This window comes from Genypterus blacodes, unplaced genomic scaffold (genome assembly GCF_046128005.1).
Source record: "Genypterus blacodes isolate CSIRO-AG114 ecotype Tasmania unplaced genomic scaffold, CSIRO-AGI_Gbla_v1 ptg000038l_1, whole genome shotgun sequence".
In the NCBI taxonomy this organism is placed as follows: domain Eukaryota; kingdom Metazoa; phylum Chordata; class Actinopteri; order Ophidiiformes; family Ophidiidae; genus Genypterus; species Genypterus blacodes.
This window is the reverse complement of record NW_027466851.1, coordinates 73,635-90,395: the sequence shown is the minus strand read 5'-3', so window position 1 is coordinate 90,395 and position 16,761 is coordinate 73,635. Positions and strand designations below refer to the sequence as shown.

Genomic DNA, 16,761 nt, shown 5'->3' with positions numbered 1-16,761 from the left:
TCCAAGTCAATGTGACTTCAAATTTAAACCTGAATAAGGACACTGAGGTCAGACAATCAATTATTCTACTGATTAGATTTAGATGATTCAAATGCATTCTTCAATAAAAATATACATATTTATACACAATTTAGATGATTGATTGAGTAATCCATCTTCATATATGGACATATACACCCAACGAATAATAACAAATAATTACGATTCGGCTAAGTTGACATTGAAAGGTAAGGCAAGGCAAGGCAATTTTATTCTTATAGCACATTTCAGCAGCAAGGCAATTCAAAGTGCTTTACAATAAAATAGAATAAAAGCATCAGGAAAAGAAAAGGACACACACAAAATGTAAAGAAAATTAAAACTAAAAAGGACACTTAAGTACAATTAAAAACAGAAAAGTGTAAAGAAAATAAAAACTAGTTTCCCCCGTAGTGGCTTTACTTTGATTTATGTGTCTTTTTCTATTAGTTTACCCTATAGTTGTTAATAAAACAGGTTACCTTATCTCGCAAAGGATTTCGATTTTATTTCTATTTTGAATAAAACTGGTTACCTTATCTCGCAAAGGATTTCTTTTTTATTTCTATTTTGCTTACCCCTGCAGAGGCCACCGGGTTCAAAACTAAAACAGAATAAAACAGCTAGTTAAATTAAGTTAAAAGGACACTTAAATAATAGTAGTAAATAAAAACATATTAAATAAATTAAAGCAGATTAAAATAAGCTAAAACAGAATAAAGCAGGTAAAATAAGGTTTGAGTTACAGTAAGTTACAGTGCAGTGATTTTGTTTAATTAAAGGCAGCGGCAAACAGAAAAGTCTTCAGACTTGATTTAAAAGATGTGATAGTTGCAGCTAACCTGCAGTTTTCTGGGAGTTTGTTCCAGATATGCGGGGCATAAAAACTGAATGCTGCTTCTCCATGCTTACTCTTGACTCTGGGGACAGAAAGCAGATCCAAACCTGACGATCTGAGAGGTCTGGATGGTTCATAATCTAGCGGTAGATCGGACATGTATTTTGGCCCTAAACCATTCAGTGATTTATAAACCAGCAGTAGTATTTTGAAATCAATTCTTTGGCAGACAGGAAGCCAGTGTGAGGACCTCAGAACTGGAGTGATGTGATCCACTTTCTTGAAAGGTTTAATTCATCCATGAGGATAAATACAATTAACCATCCATTAACCATTAACCATAAAAAAAATGACCGGTTTGAGACTGAAAGGCTTATGTGCACCCCTGCTGATACAGACATGGATACCCACAGCACATCTACATACTTGAGGTTGATCTGTCCGACACGGACTCTGGGAGACAGCGGCTTCATGCCCCCGGACAAACTCACGAGGACCTGACACACGAACGAACGAGTGATCCCCGGATTCGCTCAGTCGATCCATGGGGTCGAATCTCTCTCCTCTCCCTAAGTGTCTTGAAAAGGACTTTTGATGTTTATAGTTCGTTCCGCTTTTTGTGCCATAAGAACGGCAGCAGACGCCACAGAAGCTGCATAGCGAAGATTTTTACACAAGCGACTGAAAGTGACTGACTGTCAAACGTTTCAATGATGTAAATGCACAACTTGCTGTTTACACGTGTGTGTGTGTGTGTGTGTGTGTTTGTGTGTGTGTGTGTGTGTGTGTGTGTGTGTGTGTGTGTGTGTGTTTATACACTGAAGTGAAGGTATTGCTTACTTGTTTTATGGTGCAGTCAAAGTACAAAATAAACGTTTGAATCTCTCTGGTTCTGTCACGTTTCTGCCTAAAGAACAGATGGAGACGCTGGGACACTGGCAGCGAGCTTTGGAGCAATGTTTGATTGGAAGAAGAAGAAGAAGCTCCTTGTTTACATCACATGAAAACATTTGAATAACTTTGAGTTTAGTCTTTTTGTATGAACATTCTGGATAATACAAACAGTGGCACATTGCTCTACACTGCCTCTAGTGGTCCACATCTGCACTAAAGACCTTGACTGAAGAAGAATACATTCACACAAACAACTTTCAACTGTGACTAGTGAGAAAAACACCCACCATTTAAGATGAAGTTATTTAACAGCATAGATTAACAAACCTTTAAAAATCAATCAGTGAATGTGTGTGAAACTTTCTGTCTTACCGAGACACAGAGGAACCAAAACACAACCCAAACCCAGCATACAGAGTGTGAGTGAATGTGGTGGTGAAGGTGTGGAGGTGGATCAGTGTGTTAGAGACTTTGTAGAAGGACAACGTGCCAGCAGGACAGTCCACATACACTCCTACTCTGTGAGGGACATTGAAGGACACAGGGACACTGAGGGGCGTGTCTCTGTTATTGTGACGGACACAATCACCATGATGATCAGAGCATATCAGACTCCAGGACTGATTATTTTGTCCAAACCTGCTGTCACTGTGTCCTTTCCTGCTGATTTCTCTGTAACTCACTGATATGTCAACATGTCCTTCCCACTCCACCTCCCAGTAACAGCGACCAGTCAGAGCATTCCTACACAGCAGCTGAGTCCAGAGACCAAACCTCTCTGGATGATCAGGATGTAAATGCAGCTTTCTTACATGTATCACCTTCCTGTTGTTGTCAGACAGTTTGAGAGCTCTGTTCATTGTGTTTGGATCCAGTTCCAGTTCACAATCATCTGATGGACAGGAAGGAACACAAACAGCAGCAGTTCATCCTCAAACACAGCTGCTGCCTTAATCATTCACTCATTTATTCACTACTGCACTTTTGATTCCACTGCTTTTAGTCTGAAATCTGTCAATATGTCTGTCTTCCAATTTCAATATCACTGAAACCATTACTTATTATATAATGAACTAATTTTTGTGAAAAATGTGACAAAAGTTGACCAGAAGTTCCCAGAGATCAAAGTGAAATCATCAGAGATCAAACACGAAAATGCTGATACAAACCTGATAATGTTTCCAATTCATTTATTTTTGTTCATTATTCAAAAAGTCAATCAAACAGTTAATATTCTGACTGACAAGTCAAATTCAAAGTCATCAAAGTCTTGACTTACATTTCCTGATTCCAGCTCTGATCCTCTGTTGTCCACCATGATCCATCCTGAAGGAGGACAGAGTCACAACAGCACTTTATTGATTATTGACTTGGAAGCTTTAACAACTATCTACCAAAAGGAATCAATCACATCCATTGTTAAATATAAACCATCAAGGCATCCGTCCATACCTGAGTCTCTCCAGTCCAGCAGACAGCAGCTTCTCTCCTGCGTCTCCTGGATGGTTGTAGCTCAGGTCCAGCTCTCTCAGATGGGAGGGGTTGAGGCCAGAGAAGCACAGCCTTCCTGTGTGATCATACAAGCTGACAGCCTGAGAACACACACACACACACACACACACACACACACACACACACACACACACACACACACACACACACATACACACACACACACACCCACACACACACACACACACAATTATTAGATATGTGAATTACTTTCGAATGATGAATCTGGATGTTGAGATTTTCGCTTTCAGGTTAAAGAAACACTTAACTTTGTGGTCTTTATTGTATTTAAAACTTTTGCCTTTTCTAATTAAAAGTAAAGTAGCTTATACACTAATTTATGATTTTGAAGTGAAGTCAAGCTTGACCTGCAGATTGCATCTTGAGCCCTACGTCTCCAAAATGGAGGGAATTTCTCTGCTCTCCAATGAAAAAGGAAACATCAATGGAGGTGATTAAGCACAAACTGGATGCTGCAAGAGAGACGCCAGAGGCTGAAAAGCGGAAACAAATTGCTGAGAAACGGGAGCACGAGAAGGAAGTCCAACAGAATGCCAAGTAAAAATACAAAAACTTCAGCAAGATGGTGGAGAACAAAAACAATCAGAAGGACGGGGCCATTAAAGAGAGGCGAATGGCACGAATGGCAGCTCCCAAAGAGAAGTTAAAGGAAAGGGACAGGGAGCTTGAAGGAGTGAAGACGAACAAAGAGACCAATAAAGAAAGGTAGATCTAAATTGGTGATCTAAAAAACATCTTGCTGAAACATATTTTTACTGTTTGTTGTTGTCTTGTTGTGAGTTGTTGCTTTTGTTCCCGCTCATAACAACTCTGTGTGCTGAATTGGTATTTTGCTGTCGAGCGACAGTGAAGTTTCTATGAATAATGGAGTAATGGAGATCAGGCTGTACATTTCCACATTGTATCGTTCAAGTCCAGTCGTGGCTCAATATATACATATATCCATATATATTTATACATAATTGTGTTGTGGAAAGTTAACAGTTTACATTCAAGTTTCATAAAATACCTAAATTCATACTGTATATCATCTAGGGAAACAAGTATGCAAGACCTTGTTTGAGCATGGTGTCAGAAGGAACATGATACAGATTTCAAGGCCACAGTTGAGTCACAGTCCTGACCTGAGAGTTTCCAGTTTACAGTGTGGACTCTCCAGTCCAGCAGACAGGAGCTTCACTCCTGAATCCTGCAGGTCATTGTGACTCAGGTCCAGGTGTCTCAGACTGGAGGACTGAGAGCTGAGGACTGAGGACAAAGCTTCACAGCTTCTCGAAGACAAATTACAGTCACTGAGCCTGGAGAAAGATTCATGTAAGTAATGTCACAAGTTTAAGATCTAAATGAAATCTGCAGGGTGACTAACAAATGAGCCCTGACCTGAGAGTTTCCAGTTTCCAGTGTGGACTCTCCAGTCCAGCAGACAGCAGCTTCACTCCTGAATCCGGCAGGTCATTGTGACTCAGGTCCAGGTCTCTCAGACTGGAGGACTGAGAGCTGAGGACTGAGGACAGAGCTTCACAGCTTCTTTCTGACAGATTGCAGCCACTGAGCCTGCAGAAGAATTAACATTAATACTGTATTTTCTAGAGGAAGAGAGAAGACCTGGGGTTGTTAGGTGTCACATCACTCATACTAAAGTTGATGTAAAATCAACAAATAAATACTGTGTAGATGCACAATGGTATTGAAGTAGAACTTCAGCACTGTTTTCATGGAGAATCACAATAACTACAGACACAGATAATTAACTGATCAACTCTCACAAGACTCTAGGACTATGGAATCCCATTACTACCACCATCTGAAATATTTGGTAGTAGTGAAAGTACACACACACACACACACACACACACACACACACACACACACACACACACACACACACACACACACACACACACACACACACACACACACACACACACACACACACACACACACACACACAAAAGGTAAAGGGCTAAAAATAAAATATCACAGATTGTCAGTGACCTTCACACTTACAGAGCTTTTTTTGAGGCGTTGACCACTGGCAGCAACCTGAGAAGAGCTTCCTCTGAAGGAGAGTATTTCCTCAAGTCAAACACGTCCAGATCTTCCTCTGATGACAGTAAATTGAAGACCAGAGCAGACCACTGAGCAGGAGACAGATTGTCTGTGGAGAGACATCCTGACGTCAGCTGGTATTGGATCTCCTGCACTAGAGAAATATCCTTCAGCTCACCCAGACAGTGGAACAGATTGATGCTTCTCTCTACTGAGAGATTCTCACTGATTCTCACTTCTCCTTGATGTACTGGACTACTAAACTCTGTTTGGTCTCTGAGCTACTTCCTGTATGGCTCAGCAGACCCTGTAAGAGAGTCTGATTGGTTGATAGTGAAAGGCCCAAGAGGAAACGAAGAAACAAGTCCAGGTGTCCACTTGGACTCTTTAAGGCCTCGTCCACAGCACTCTGATGGAGACGTCTTAGTTTATGTTTCTTCACTGATAGTTTGGACCACATGGATGTTCGTTGATCTTCAGACAGCAGATTGACTCCAGAGGTGATGAATCTCAGATGGACATAAAGAGCAGCCAGAAACTCCTGGACGCTCAGATGGACGAAGCAGAACACCTGGTTCTGGTACAGTCCCCTCTCCTCTTTAAAGACCTGTGTGAACACTCCTGAGTACACTGAGGCTGCTGTGATGTCCATGCCACACTCTGTCAGGTCTGATTCATAGAAGATCAGGTTTCCTTTTCTGCAGCTGATCAAAAGCCAGTTTTCCCAATAATCATCATCACATAATCATCTTCCTGCTCTTTTTATTCCAGAGTGGATCTGTCTGTGCTCCTCCATCATACTTGATGTTTTTCAGTTTGGTCTGAACTATTAGGAAGTGGATGTACATCTCAGTCAGGGTCTTGGGCAGGTTTCCTCTCTCTCTAGTCTTCATCACGTCCTCCAGAACTGTAGCAGTGATCCAGCAGAAGACTGGGATGTGGCACATGATGTGGAGGCTTCGTGAGGTCTTGATGTGGGAGATGATGCTGTTGGCCTTCATCTCATCTTTGAATTTCTTCCTAAAGTACTCCTCCTTCTGAGGGTCAGTGAACCCTCTGACCTGTCATCATGTCAATGCTCTCAGCAGGGATCTGACTGGCTGCTGCAGGTCTTGTGGTGATCCAGAGGCGAGCAGATGGAAGCAGCTTCCCCCTGATGAGGTTTGTCAGCAGAACATCCACTGAGGTAGACTCTCTAACATCAGTCAGAATCTCACTGGTGTGGAAGTCCAGAGGAAGTCGACACTCATCCAGACCGTCGAGGACGAAGATGACCTGGAATTCCTCAAAGCTGCAAATTGCTGCTTCTTTGGTTTCAGTGAAGAAGTGATGAAGAAGCTCCACCAAGCTGAACTTTCTCCCTCTCAGCACATTCAGCTCTCTGAAGGTGAATGGAAAGGTGAGCTGGATGTGCTGGTTGGCTTTGCCTTCAGCCCAGTCCAGAGTGAACTTCTGTGTTAAGAGGGTTTTCCCGATGCCAGCCACGCCCTTTGTCACCAGTGTTCTGATTGGCTGATCTCTTCCAGGTGAGGCTTTAAAGATGTCTTCACATCTGATTGTTGTTTCTGCTCCCTGTGGTTTCCTGGATGCTGCTTTAATCTGTCTGACCTCATGTTCATCATTGACCCCTCCAGTCCCTCCCTCTGTGATGTAGAGCTCTGTGTAGATCTCATTCAGAGGGGTTTGCTTTCCTGCTTTAGCGACCCCCTCAAACACACTCTGGAACTTCTGCTTCAGCTTAGATTTCAGCTGACGTTGGCACAGTGGACCAGCAGTTCCTGGATCAACAGACAACGAATGAAATTAATGAATGTTCCTGCAGATTTACACATTTTGAAATGGGCCACATTTAGTTTTTTATTGATTAAAATATAATCTTAACATGTGCCTCTCATTTTTTGCTGTGCATGTTCTACATGATGTGATAGTGTTCTGCCTCTTGAAGACATGTGAGCCGCTCGTGTTTGTACAGGCAGCAGGTTTTGTGTGGGTAACATCCCTGTGTGCTTGTTTCTCCTATGTTATTGATTCTGAGGTTACAAGCTACTCTACAAACAAAGTCCTCACATCAATGAAAACTACAAATGTATGACCAGGGTGACTTTTCAAGTACATCTACACTCTTTCTCAAGTAAAATGATTTGATCTGTTTCTCTGTAACTGTCATGAAAACAGTTTTATTTTTAAAAAATTGTATCCTGGTTAGGTATCATAGTCTCATGTATTCCATTACTCCTTCAGCATGTCCCTGAACCACTCAGCCTCCCAAATCAACTTCATTGAACTGGACTTTTTGTTCAGGCTACAAATTGTGATCCTGAACTCTCAGAAAATACTCAGTACCTTCACGGTGGATCACAGGTGTGAATCTGACCCCCATTATTTACACTTTATGGTACATCTGTAGAAATATACTTTTCAGTACTAATGTATAATGTAATGTATATTTGAGTGTGTCCAGAGGGTGTAGATGTAATCCTTCAGCCATTTCCTCCTTCCATTGTGTGAAAGCTGTTTAATGGTCTTACTGCTGTGCAGAAAGTCGGCCAGCTCCTCCTGCTTCATTCTTCACTGTGATCAACACAAATGCAGCTCTGATGCTCCTCCTCTTCTCTTCCTCCTCACTGCTCATCTTCTCATCATCACCCTGGCTCTCAAAGCATTCTGGGTAATTTTGACTCAGGACCTTCTTGAACCTCTTCAGTTCGTCCTTCACAAACGAGGTAATGTTCTCCTCAAGCAGCTGGAACATAATAATATGCAAACATAACAAGAAATGAAACTTCTTAACAACATCAGATCCATCCAAAGCTTGTCTTTCTTTCATATTTTCTGAAATATTCAACTTTTTCTACAATCCGACACCTTATTTAAATCCTACGCCTTCATAAGTTCACATTTTGGACCAACCAGTACTTCATGTTTTAGCTACGAACTTCACTTTTCAAAAAAAGCTTCTTTATTGACATTTCGAACTTGTGTCACAGTTTCACTATCACTTCTTTTTCCTTCTTTATACTTTCATCTGGAAATGTCATTGAAGCTTTGCAGTGCTCATACTACTGCTCATACTACTGTAATACTATTCAATACACACCATAAATATGGAGTCAAGATCTTTATGATGCTGGTGGGGTGACTGAGCACTTGAACCTTCTGGAACCTTCCAAGTCTGAAGTCTGTTGAGAAGACGCATGCACGCACGCACGCACGCACGCACGCACGCACGCACGCACGCACGCACGCACGCACGCACGCACGCACGCACGCACGCACGCACGCACGCACAAACTGTATGAAACGTTTGGGAGCAGTCGCCCCTTCATGGTGAATCCATGTAAAGGACAGTCTAAACGTATTTATAACAGCTCACATGCTGGGCACTTTTGTTCCTGCATACTACAGAATAATATTTGAAATGTTAAATGTTGTAATGGTGATAGCTTACTCTCTGTCTATGAAACATTTTTTCAGGTGAGTCACATCTTTTGGTCGATTGAACTGAATGGAAACAATTCTGGGTCTCTGATCTGCTGATATGGTTTCATCTTTGAAGGTAGGAGGCTCCCACATAGAGTTTCCACTCTTCATGGAAACACAACTGGGGGAAGGAGAGGCTGCCCTGTCGTGGTCAAAGCTTCAACACACAAACACACACGCATGCAAGCGGACATGCGCACGCACACACGCGCGCGCAGACACACACACACACACACACACACACACACACACACACACACACACACACACACACACACACACACTTTGTTAGAGCGAGCGAAGCGTGATGGACAGGTAGAGATGACCTCTGACCTCTTACCTCTGACCCTTGGTCTGTCTGTCATGGTCTCCAAGCAGAGAGCTTTTAGAGGGAGGGATGCTGTCCACTGTGTCCTTCAACTGATTCATTGCAGAATCACACCTTTTCACACACACGCACACACACACACACACACACACACATTCACAAAACTGATATTTAGTTCAGTGCCTAAATATTTGCATTTCAGACAACATTAACTGTATAAAGTGTGGGGAAGTTTGGGGAAGGAAGGACGTAAGGAAGGAAGGACATTAGAAAGGCACGAAGGACAGACAGAAGGGAGGATGGAAGAGTTTCATGCATGAGCCACTATCTCATGTGACTGTACAGTGCTTAAAAAAAATATTCAACCACCTTGGAGGTTTTCACATTCTCAGTGAGTCAGAGTTTCTTTGATTTGGCTCTCAGGCTCTCTCATGGCAAAATGACAACAGATCTCTGTAGCACACCTATTGTGTCAGGGTTGTTTCACATAGAGATTCCTGCTTATAAGAGCTGTCCAACCTGTTGTGTTCAAACACTTCCTGCATCTTCTAATCCAGGGGTTGGGAACCTCCGGCTCGCAGCGCTCATTTCGATGCGCCTATACCGTCACCAAAAGTTTTGTGTTCAATCGCAGCGCTGATCTCGAATCGCGCGCACCCACCGTCAACAAAAGTTTGGTGTTCAATAATTCATCGGCCCCTTGGGCAACCTCAAAATGGCCCGCGATAGGAGAAAAGGTTCCCGACCCCTGTTCTAATCAGTCACAGCCGCAGTGCTACGTGCTGATCATTGTGTCATCATTGTATTTGAAAGTCACACACAACCATTACAAAACTATCAGTGAGGAATAATTCCACCACAGAGACGCTTAAGAAATGAGCATCAACAAAGCCTCAGAGAAACGACACAGTTCAATCGGAATGTTTCCCTAACATCCATGGAAGGATTCTCACCTGCTCCACTTCACTTCCAGGTCCACGTCCACCCGCTCACACTCTTCCTAGGATCATGTGGGGAGGAAACACTAGCAGAGGGGGAAGCTGTTCAATGCCCCTCGTCAGTCCTGTGGTCTGTGATCCCAACTTCAGAACTTCAAAAGTAAAAACAAAGCGATGAGAAAGCCACATGACTAGACAACCAGTAAAACCTGAAGAACAGAGAATGTAAAAATAGGAAAACGTTACACAATGTGTCCACTAGATATGTCCACTAGATGGTGCTAAGAGGCCACCAAATGAGCAACATGTCAGCTCCTCACACAAACGGGGAATGATCATATAGAAATGTCTGTGTTTCAGAAACTATTCAAACATTTCAGGCACCCAGGCTTCAATCTTTCCGGCACTTGTTCAGCATTCTGGTCATTTTCAGCATTCGCAATCACGGTTCATTTTCCTCAGGAAATGCATTTTCTAGTACTCATTGGTTTACTCGCTTAAATATTGTTGATGTGAACAAAATTCAACTAATTTATTCTTGTTTTGTGGGGCTGATCTACATAGGAATATGTTGGAAAACACATGAAAATCCCTGATCCCTGTTTTCTGTAGAATAATACTAAGTACAGTCTCAATATTCTAAAGGGCTTGGACTTTCACACAATTAATTGTATACTATTTGCTGTGTAGAGATAAAACTGTCACCATATAAGCCCAAATACAAACGTTAAGAAATCTGGCCCATCGCTTTAGATCAAACTTGAGATTGTTGAAAGGAGGCACTGTGAGAGGTAAATATATTAATTATTTATTATTTCATTTACAAATTCACTTAAAAATCTCAGAAAAAAGAAGGGTGTAATTCCAATTCATAATGGAACAGAACACATGTAACTGTTCTCAGAAGGAACGATAAGAGAAAAGATGACAAATCAAAAGACGGAGTCATCATTCACATTGTTCTCCAGAGAGTAAGAAATAATGTAATGTAATGTAATTGTTATCATCAAATTGTCACAATCAAACAGAAGCAAAATGGTTCTTTCTGATAATATTGCAGGTATCGCGTCACGTACAGAATAATCCTGCTCCATGACTACATTCATTTTCCTGAAGGTGACCGTGCAGTGAGCTACTATTCGGTGAAAAGCAAATGGCCTAAGAAGTGGCTGTTTTTGGTCACACCATTAGCACCCTGGTTGACCATTAGCCAGACTGTGTCTCCCTTCTTGAGCTGGACATAAATGTTACCAGAGGCTATGACCGAACCGCTCTGCCGAGTCGTGTATGAATGCAGGAGCAGTTTTCCATTGCGCATTAGGTCCACACTGGCATCCTTGGATTTGACCGTACAATGGAACTGAAATTCATAGACACCCGGTTGGTCACAGGTGAACTTCCCTGTTTTGGTGTTATAGCTGTTCTGTCCATTGTAGATGACCTCATTGAAGACCACAGGCTTGCGTGCTTCTGGGAAATTATTGCCTAACCGCACAGCAAAAGCAACATTGACTGAGCTTCCGCCAGGTGGTCCAGGTGGTCCAGGTGGTCCAGGTGGGCCGGTCTCACCCTGTGGCCCTGTGGGTCGTGAGTGAAAAAAAGCAAATTTTGAAATAATTCCAACATAAATCTCCCATGTATTTCTATATTTCACTATGTTAAGAGTGCTACCTTGAGATCCTTGGTCTGCCTTCTCCATCCATGGACTGAGGTCAAACTCAGGAATGTCCGTACATTGGGTGTAACCAGAGCCTCTTGGACGGTACTGGAAAGGTTTCTTTGGAACTTCAGTGATGCCAGTGTTGTCGCAGATGATGCGTGCCAGTGATGTCTTCATCAGAGACTCTCTTTGTTTCTCAGTGAAGACTCCCTCATTCTCCCACCACAACCTGAAATAGCAGTTAAGATTTAAGTCTAAGTGGATGCACAAGGGCGACTAACATGTATCACCACATCTACAGGACATGGGCCTTCTCTCTGCTTACCGGTCTCCCTGGCGGATCCTCTGGTACTGAGTGGCAATGAGGCAGGCAAACAAGGGCCCAACTCTGCCTCCTGGGACAAACGGCTCAGCCACTCCGCCCAGCCACACGTCGATGTTGTCAGTGGTGCCGTACAGATCCAGAAGCTTCTCAGCCAAGTCAGAGTTGTTCATTACCGCTGTCAACTCCTCCAAATTTTGGGGTTGTGACAGGTCACAAAATTTGCGCCATTTGTTGTAGCCTAGGTGAGACAAGAAATTATGTAATGGTGTGAAATGGTTCTTTTTAAGATAATATATGATCTATAAAGCCTAAACGCAGATCAAAAGAGAGAACTAGATTAAGGTTAATACCAGGGAGTCCGTGGTCTCTGCCTCTCTGTAGGTTGAGAGAGGCCAGATCCAGGGCCAAGTCAGCAGAAAATTTAAACAGCTTTTCCGTCAATTCATCAGTCATCATGTGACTCTGTGTGTTGAGCTTGGCATTGCTACCCACCAACCCTCTCAGAACTGGGTCCAAACCACCTGTGGAGCACAATGATTTGTAACAATGTATTCTAGATGCATTAATTATTCATCCGGTAAAGTGAAAGCTACACATAAATTACAAATATTGCGGCCATACCTTCAAAAATAAGCCTCCAAGGTGTATGGAATGATTTGTGCAGCAGTGTGGAGGGGTACATGGGGTGGTCCACATAATCCTCATTCAAACGGAACATGAAAGGCTGAACCATCAAGTGACCAAATCGGTAGGCAGCTGTGGCAAACACGTTGGCAATGCTGGGGTCCACATTCTCATCATATCCGGGGTAGGTGGACAACTTCATGGAAATGTAGTCCGGGCCAACAATGTGCAATAAGTAGTCTCTGAAGCTGATGACCTGGTAAAAAAAAACAGAAAGAATATTAGCGATGACAAATAAATTCACTTTGGACTGTGGCTGCACCATTCAGTGTCTTTGATCAAAAAATGTGAGATCTTTACTTAAGTCCACCTCTCACCTGCATGTATGCCCCCATGATCTTGCGCGCCTCCTGGTAGAGTCTATCTCCATTCCAGTTGGGATTCAACTTGGCCAGAGGGCGTACCAGACGGTTGTGTTCACGCAGAAACAATGTGTGTAAGCTAGACAGCGCAACGTGTTCATTGGAACGTTGGTCACCTGGAAGACAGCAACAGACAGCTATGTTTAACAACAGCAGTCCTGCATGATTGGAAGCTGCTATTACCTTCCAAAAGACAGAGCCCCAAATAGCCCTTCAACACTGAGATAACTCATTTTCACACTATTTTTTAAGTGGAAATAAAGCTGCAGTATCAACGACTGCCTCTACAATTGCTTGAGCTTTTATGAAGGTGAAGGAAATTGTGTCAGTGCTTTGTGGAGGTTACAGTGGGACTCATCAGCTCATTGCCACTCACCAGCTATAAAGCAGGGTACCTCCTTGACGTTTGGGGTATGAGTGATCCGAGCTCTGTTAGCACACAGGTTTGCATCAACACTGGTAAAGGGCAAGAAATCACGGCCCTTGTCAGTGTACTCTGTGTTGATCCTCAACAGGCCCTCCTCACTGGTCAGGTTGCGGAGAAATCGAGCTTTGGTGTAATCTGAACCATAAACCTGGCCTCCGTCGAGAAAAGCTGTCAGAGAGTTCATCTGCTGCCGCACGTTGCTGGCACCGAAGATGTGACCCGTGTTGCCAGAGCCGCAGGCTGGTGCAGAGCGGAAGAACGCCATGCATTCCTGTGACTTTTTGCGGGGATCGTTGTCTGGGATCTGCATTAAGTGACAAGCAATGCTTAAAATGATGTGTCTGTTTGTACATGTATTCATGTGTTTACTTGTTGAATGCAATAACACTGACCTTTATGGGGAAACAGGGCTCTGTACGTTCACAGCTATGCTCACAGTTTATACCATTACTGAATGAGCGGATGGAAGGAGAAACAGGGGTGAAGGTCAAGTCGTGGTCCAACCACTGGCCAAAAATTGCAACCATATGGGTGAGGAGTGGGTCGCTCTCTACATCCTTGTTAGCTGCACGCAAAATATTGTGGGACACTTCCCTCACCTAGGAAGAAGCATATAGACAGTGCAGTTTTATTTAGTTTTTTTCTATACATTTTCCATGGACTTTATAGAGAAGGTCCTTATAGGAGCCAGCACATAGTTTACTATGCCAGCAGACTGAGGAAAATTCTGCAATAAATGTGGATTAGCCAGTAAAATCTATAGTACCAATGGAAGAATATGATTGTTGATTTTGTGGTCTGCGTCCCAGCCTGAAGGTAGATTAATGTCATCCTGATACTCAGCCGGTAGCCAACGAGTTACAGGTGAGTTGGCAGATCCTAGGCGTGGATTTTTCCTAAACAAAAAAAAAACATCATTCATTATTTTGTCCCTTCTCATCTATTTTACTTAAAATTATCTTTTCTCTATAATATTTCTGTGAACTACTGAACAGATTAAACAATAGACTGAGAGTGAACTTGCAACTCTGGTCAATGGGAATGTAACAAACGTCTATATTGATCTATTTTGTCTAAATTTGTCTAAATCTTTATCTGTAACACATTTTCAAAAGGAACACTAGCTAGAAACAATAGATTAACATTTTCTTTGTTCCTGCTCCTCCCTGATCGGTGCCTCACCTGTTGTTGCAGGTACCTGAACCAGTGCGAAACCTGTCCGTATAGGACATCGACTTGCAAGAAGGGGCTTGATGTCTGGGAGAGCAGCCAGTCAGATCAGCAATCACCTTCAGTGTCTTCTGTGACAGCAGATCTAATTCAGAGAGGCACAAAAATCATGTGATCACACACAGATCATGGTATAATGCTGGTTAATCTTTCACATGACCCCAAAAGACTTACAGTACAACTGACAGTAGGAAAAAATGGAATGAAGGCAAACAAACACACCTGTGGCATTGATGGAACGTCTCTGGCGATGGCGCAAAGACGTCTGTAGCAGCCTGACGGTGTTCTCCATATAGTCAGCAGCACGCACGGCTTGACGTGTGAACCCCACAGGCAGCTTTGTGAAACGCATGATGTCTGTAGGAGAAACTACATTCCTCCTTACACGTTCAAGGCTCCTGAAATGAGGGAGGAGGCCATCAAGTCACTGCTCGAACTGATTATAAGAGATAATCATTCATTTGTAAGTAGAAAATGTGGGATGACATTAAAGACTGGATCAAGCTGCAATCAGTTTACAATTAACAATATCAAGACACTCACTCTTCCCTGGAGTACTTGTAAGCTGCGTTCACGTTGGCCTTTGCTTCTTTCACGGCATTTTCGATGTCACTCCTGCTCAGGAAACTCTCTGGAGGAGAAAATGTATTTCAGTCAGTGTCCATCATCTGTATTCACTCATAATGTGTCATGGTGCTGGGATCATTTTAGTACCCAGCTGATGTTGTTGTCAGTATATTGCTGAAGTTGGTGTTGTTACAAACTGAAACATTATTTGCAGCTAACTGAATAGAATACAACTGCATTTCTCTGTGGTTTGTCATATTTAAAGTTATACGAAATAAAATTCAAATTATGCAGATCACACATTTTAAAGCTTTTTCTGGCTTTTTGAAAGATATTGCAGCACTCACCAGCATTCGCCTGGCTTTGCAAACACAGGCACACACCTGCTGCAAGCAGGCACAGAAACTGCTTCATCTCTGAAAAACCTGAAAAACACACATGGACACTGGTCACCTTCTCAATAAATACCAAAAAACAGAAGACAAACTTACTAGCGGAGAAAGTATAGTATATATGTGTATATGTATGTATATGGTGCATATGCCGGCTTACCTGTGATGTTCAACACTAAAGCTGAATGAAGTACTGCAGCCCATTTTTATAATTGAGGTGATGGGAACCACCCAGTGACGACAGGCAAACTAACCTGTGGGTCAACATTCAAGATGCTTCAGATTCCTTCCTCCAGTCAACAATCAAGTTAAAGTAAATTTGACTGGTAGTCTGCAAAAAAAATGAATAACTGGAATACCTTGAAAAGATCCAAGCAAAGAGTTTTCCCCGGGTTTTTTTTCATCATGTTCCTCTACACCAGTTTGGACCTAAACGAAGTCTTTTGTTGTATTATCTGTACTTTCATCTCTATACAGTTTGTATATTGATATTGTGTTTACCTGTGGTGGTGCAGTAACAAAGAAGTGCAAAGATGAGTTCTGAACATAAGCTGGACATTCCGAGTGCTGATTCAACACAAACATAAAGAGACGTAGGCGTGACCGAAAAGAGAACTCTCTTCATATTCACAAAGGGAGTGTCGCGCAACGCCATCGGCGTGCCCCACTGAACATTCTGGCACATGCCGACTGCGTTGATATACATCTGTGCTGCTGCGTTCACGGACTATTGAAGCTTGTTTGCCAGCTTCCTGAAAACTACAGGAAACATTTTAAAAGTGCTATCATCTTTTGAGTCAATTAAAAATGTTTCTTATTTAACGATCTACTTGATAAAAATATGCATCGTTTTCATGAACTTCCATTCTACATTCAATAATAAGCTATTGACAATTGCTTTCTTACATCACGTTCTGCTATTTCCAAGCATTTGAATAAGATTAACGTCCTTTAATGTTTTACTCCAATTCTACAGGTTTATTAAGTAAATTTATGCGACATTTTCTGCTACGAGATGCGAATTCGTGATGATGCA

General features: G+C 42.4%; 1 protein-coding gene and 1 pseudogene across 1 annotated transcript; both read right to left on the bottom strand.

Annotated features, from left to right (window-relative positions):
- Positions 1-1,481: 1,481 nt before the first annotated feature.
- Positions 1,482-10,262, bottom strand: LOC142996590 (protein NLRC3-like; annotated as a pseudogene).
- Positions 10,263-10,863: 601 nt separating this feature from the next.
- Positions 10,864-15,954, bottom strand: LOC142996586 (eosinophil peroxidase-like). The gene is made up of 14 exons (XM_076147544.1): positions 15,886-15,954; positions 15,681-15,758; positions 15,310-15,397; positions 14,989-15,164; positions 14,719-14,851; positions 14,303-14,432; positions 13,929-14,135; positions 13,486-13,840; positions 13,065-13,225; positions 12,685-12,943; positions 12,414-12,584; positions 12,064-12,301; positions 11,750-11,967; positions 10,864-11,656 (listed from the first exon to the last, which is right to left on the bottom strand). Exons 2-14 carry the CDS (start codon positions 15,745-15,747, stop codon positions 11,214-11,216), a joined length of 2,646 nt encoding a protein of 881 aa, XP_076003659.1. The 5' UTR covers positions 15,748-15,758; positions 15,886-15,954; the 3' UTR covers positions 10,864-11,213.
- Positions 15,955-16,761: the final 807 nt, after the last annotated feature.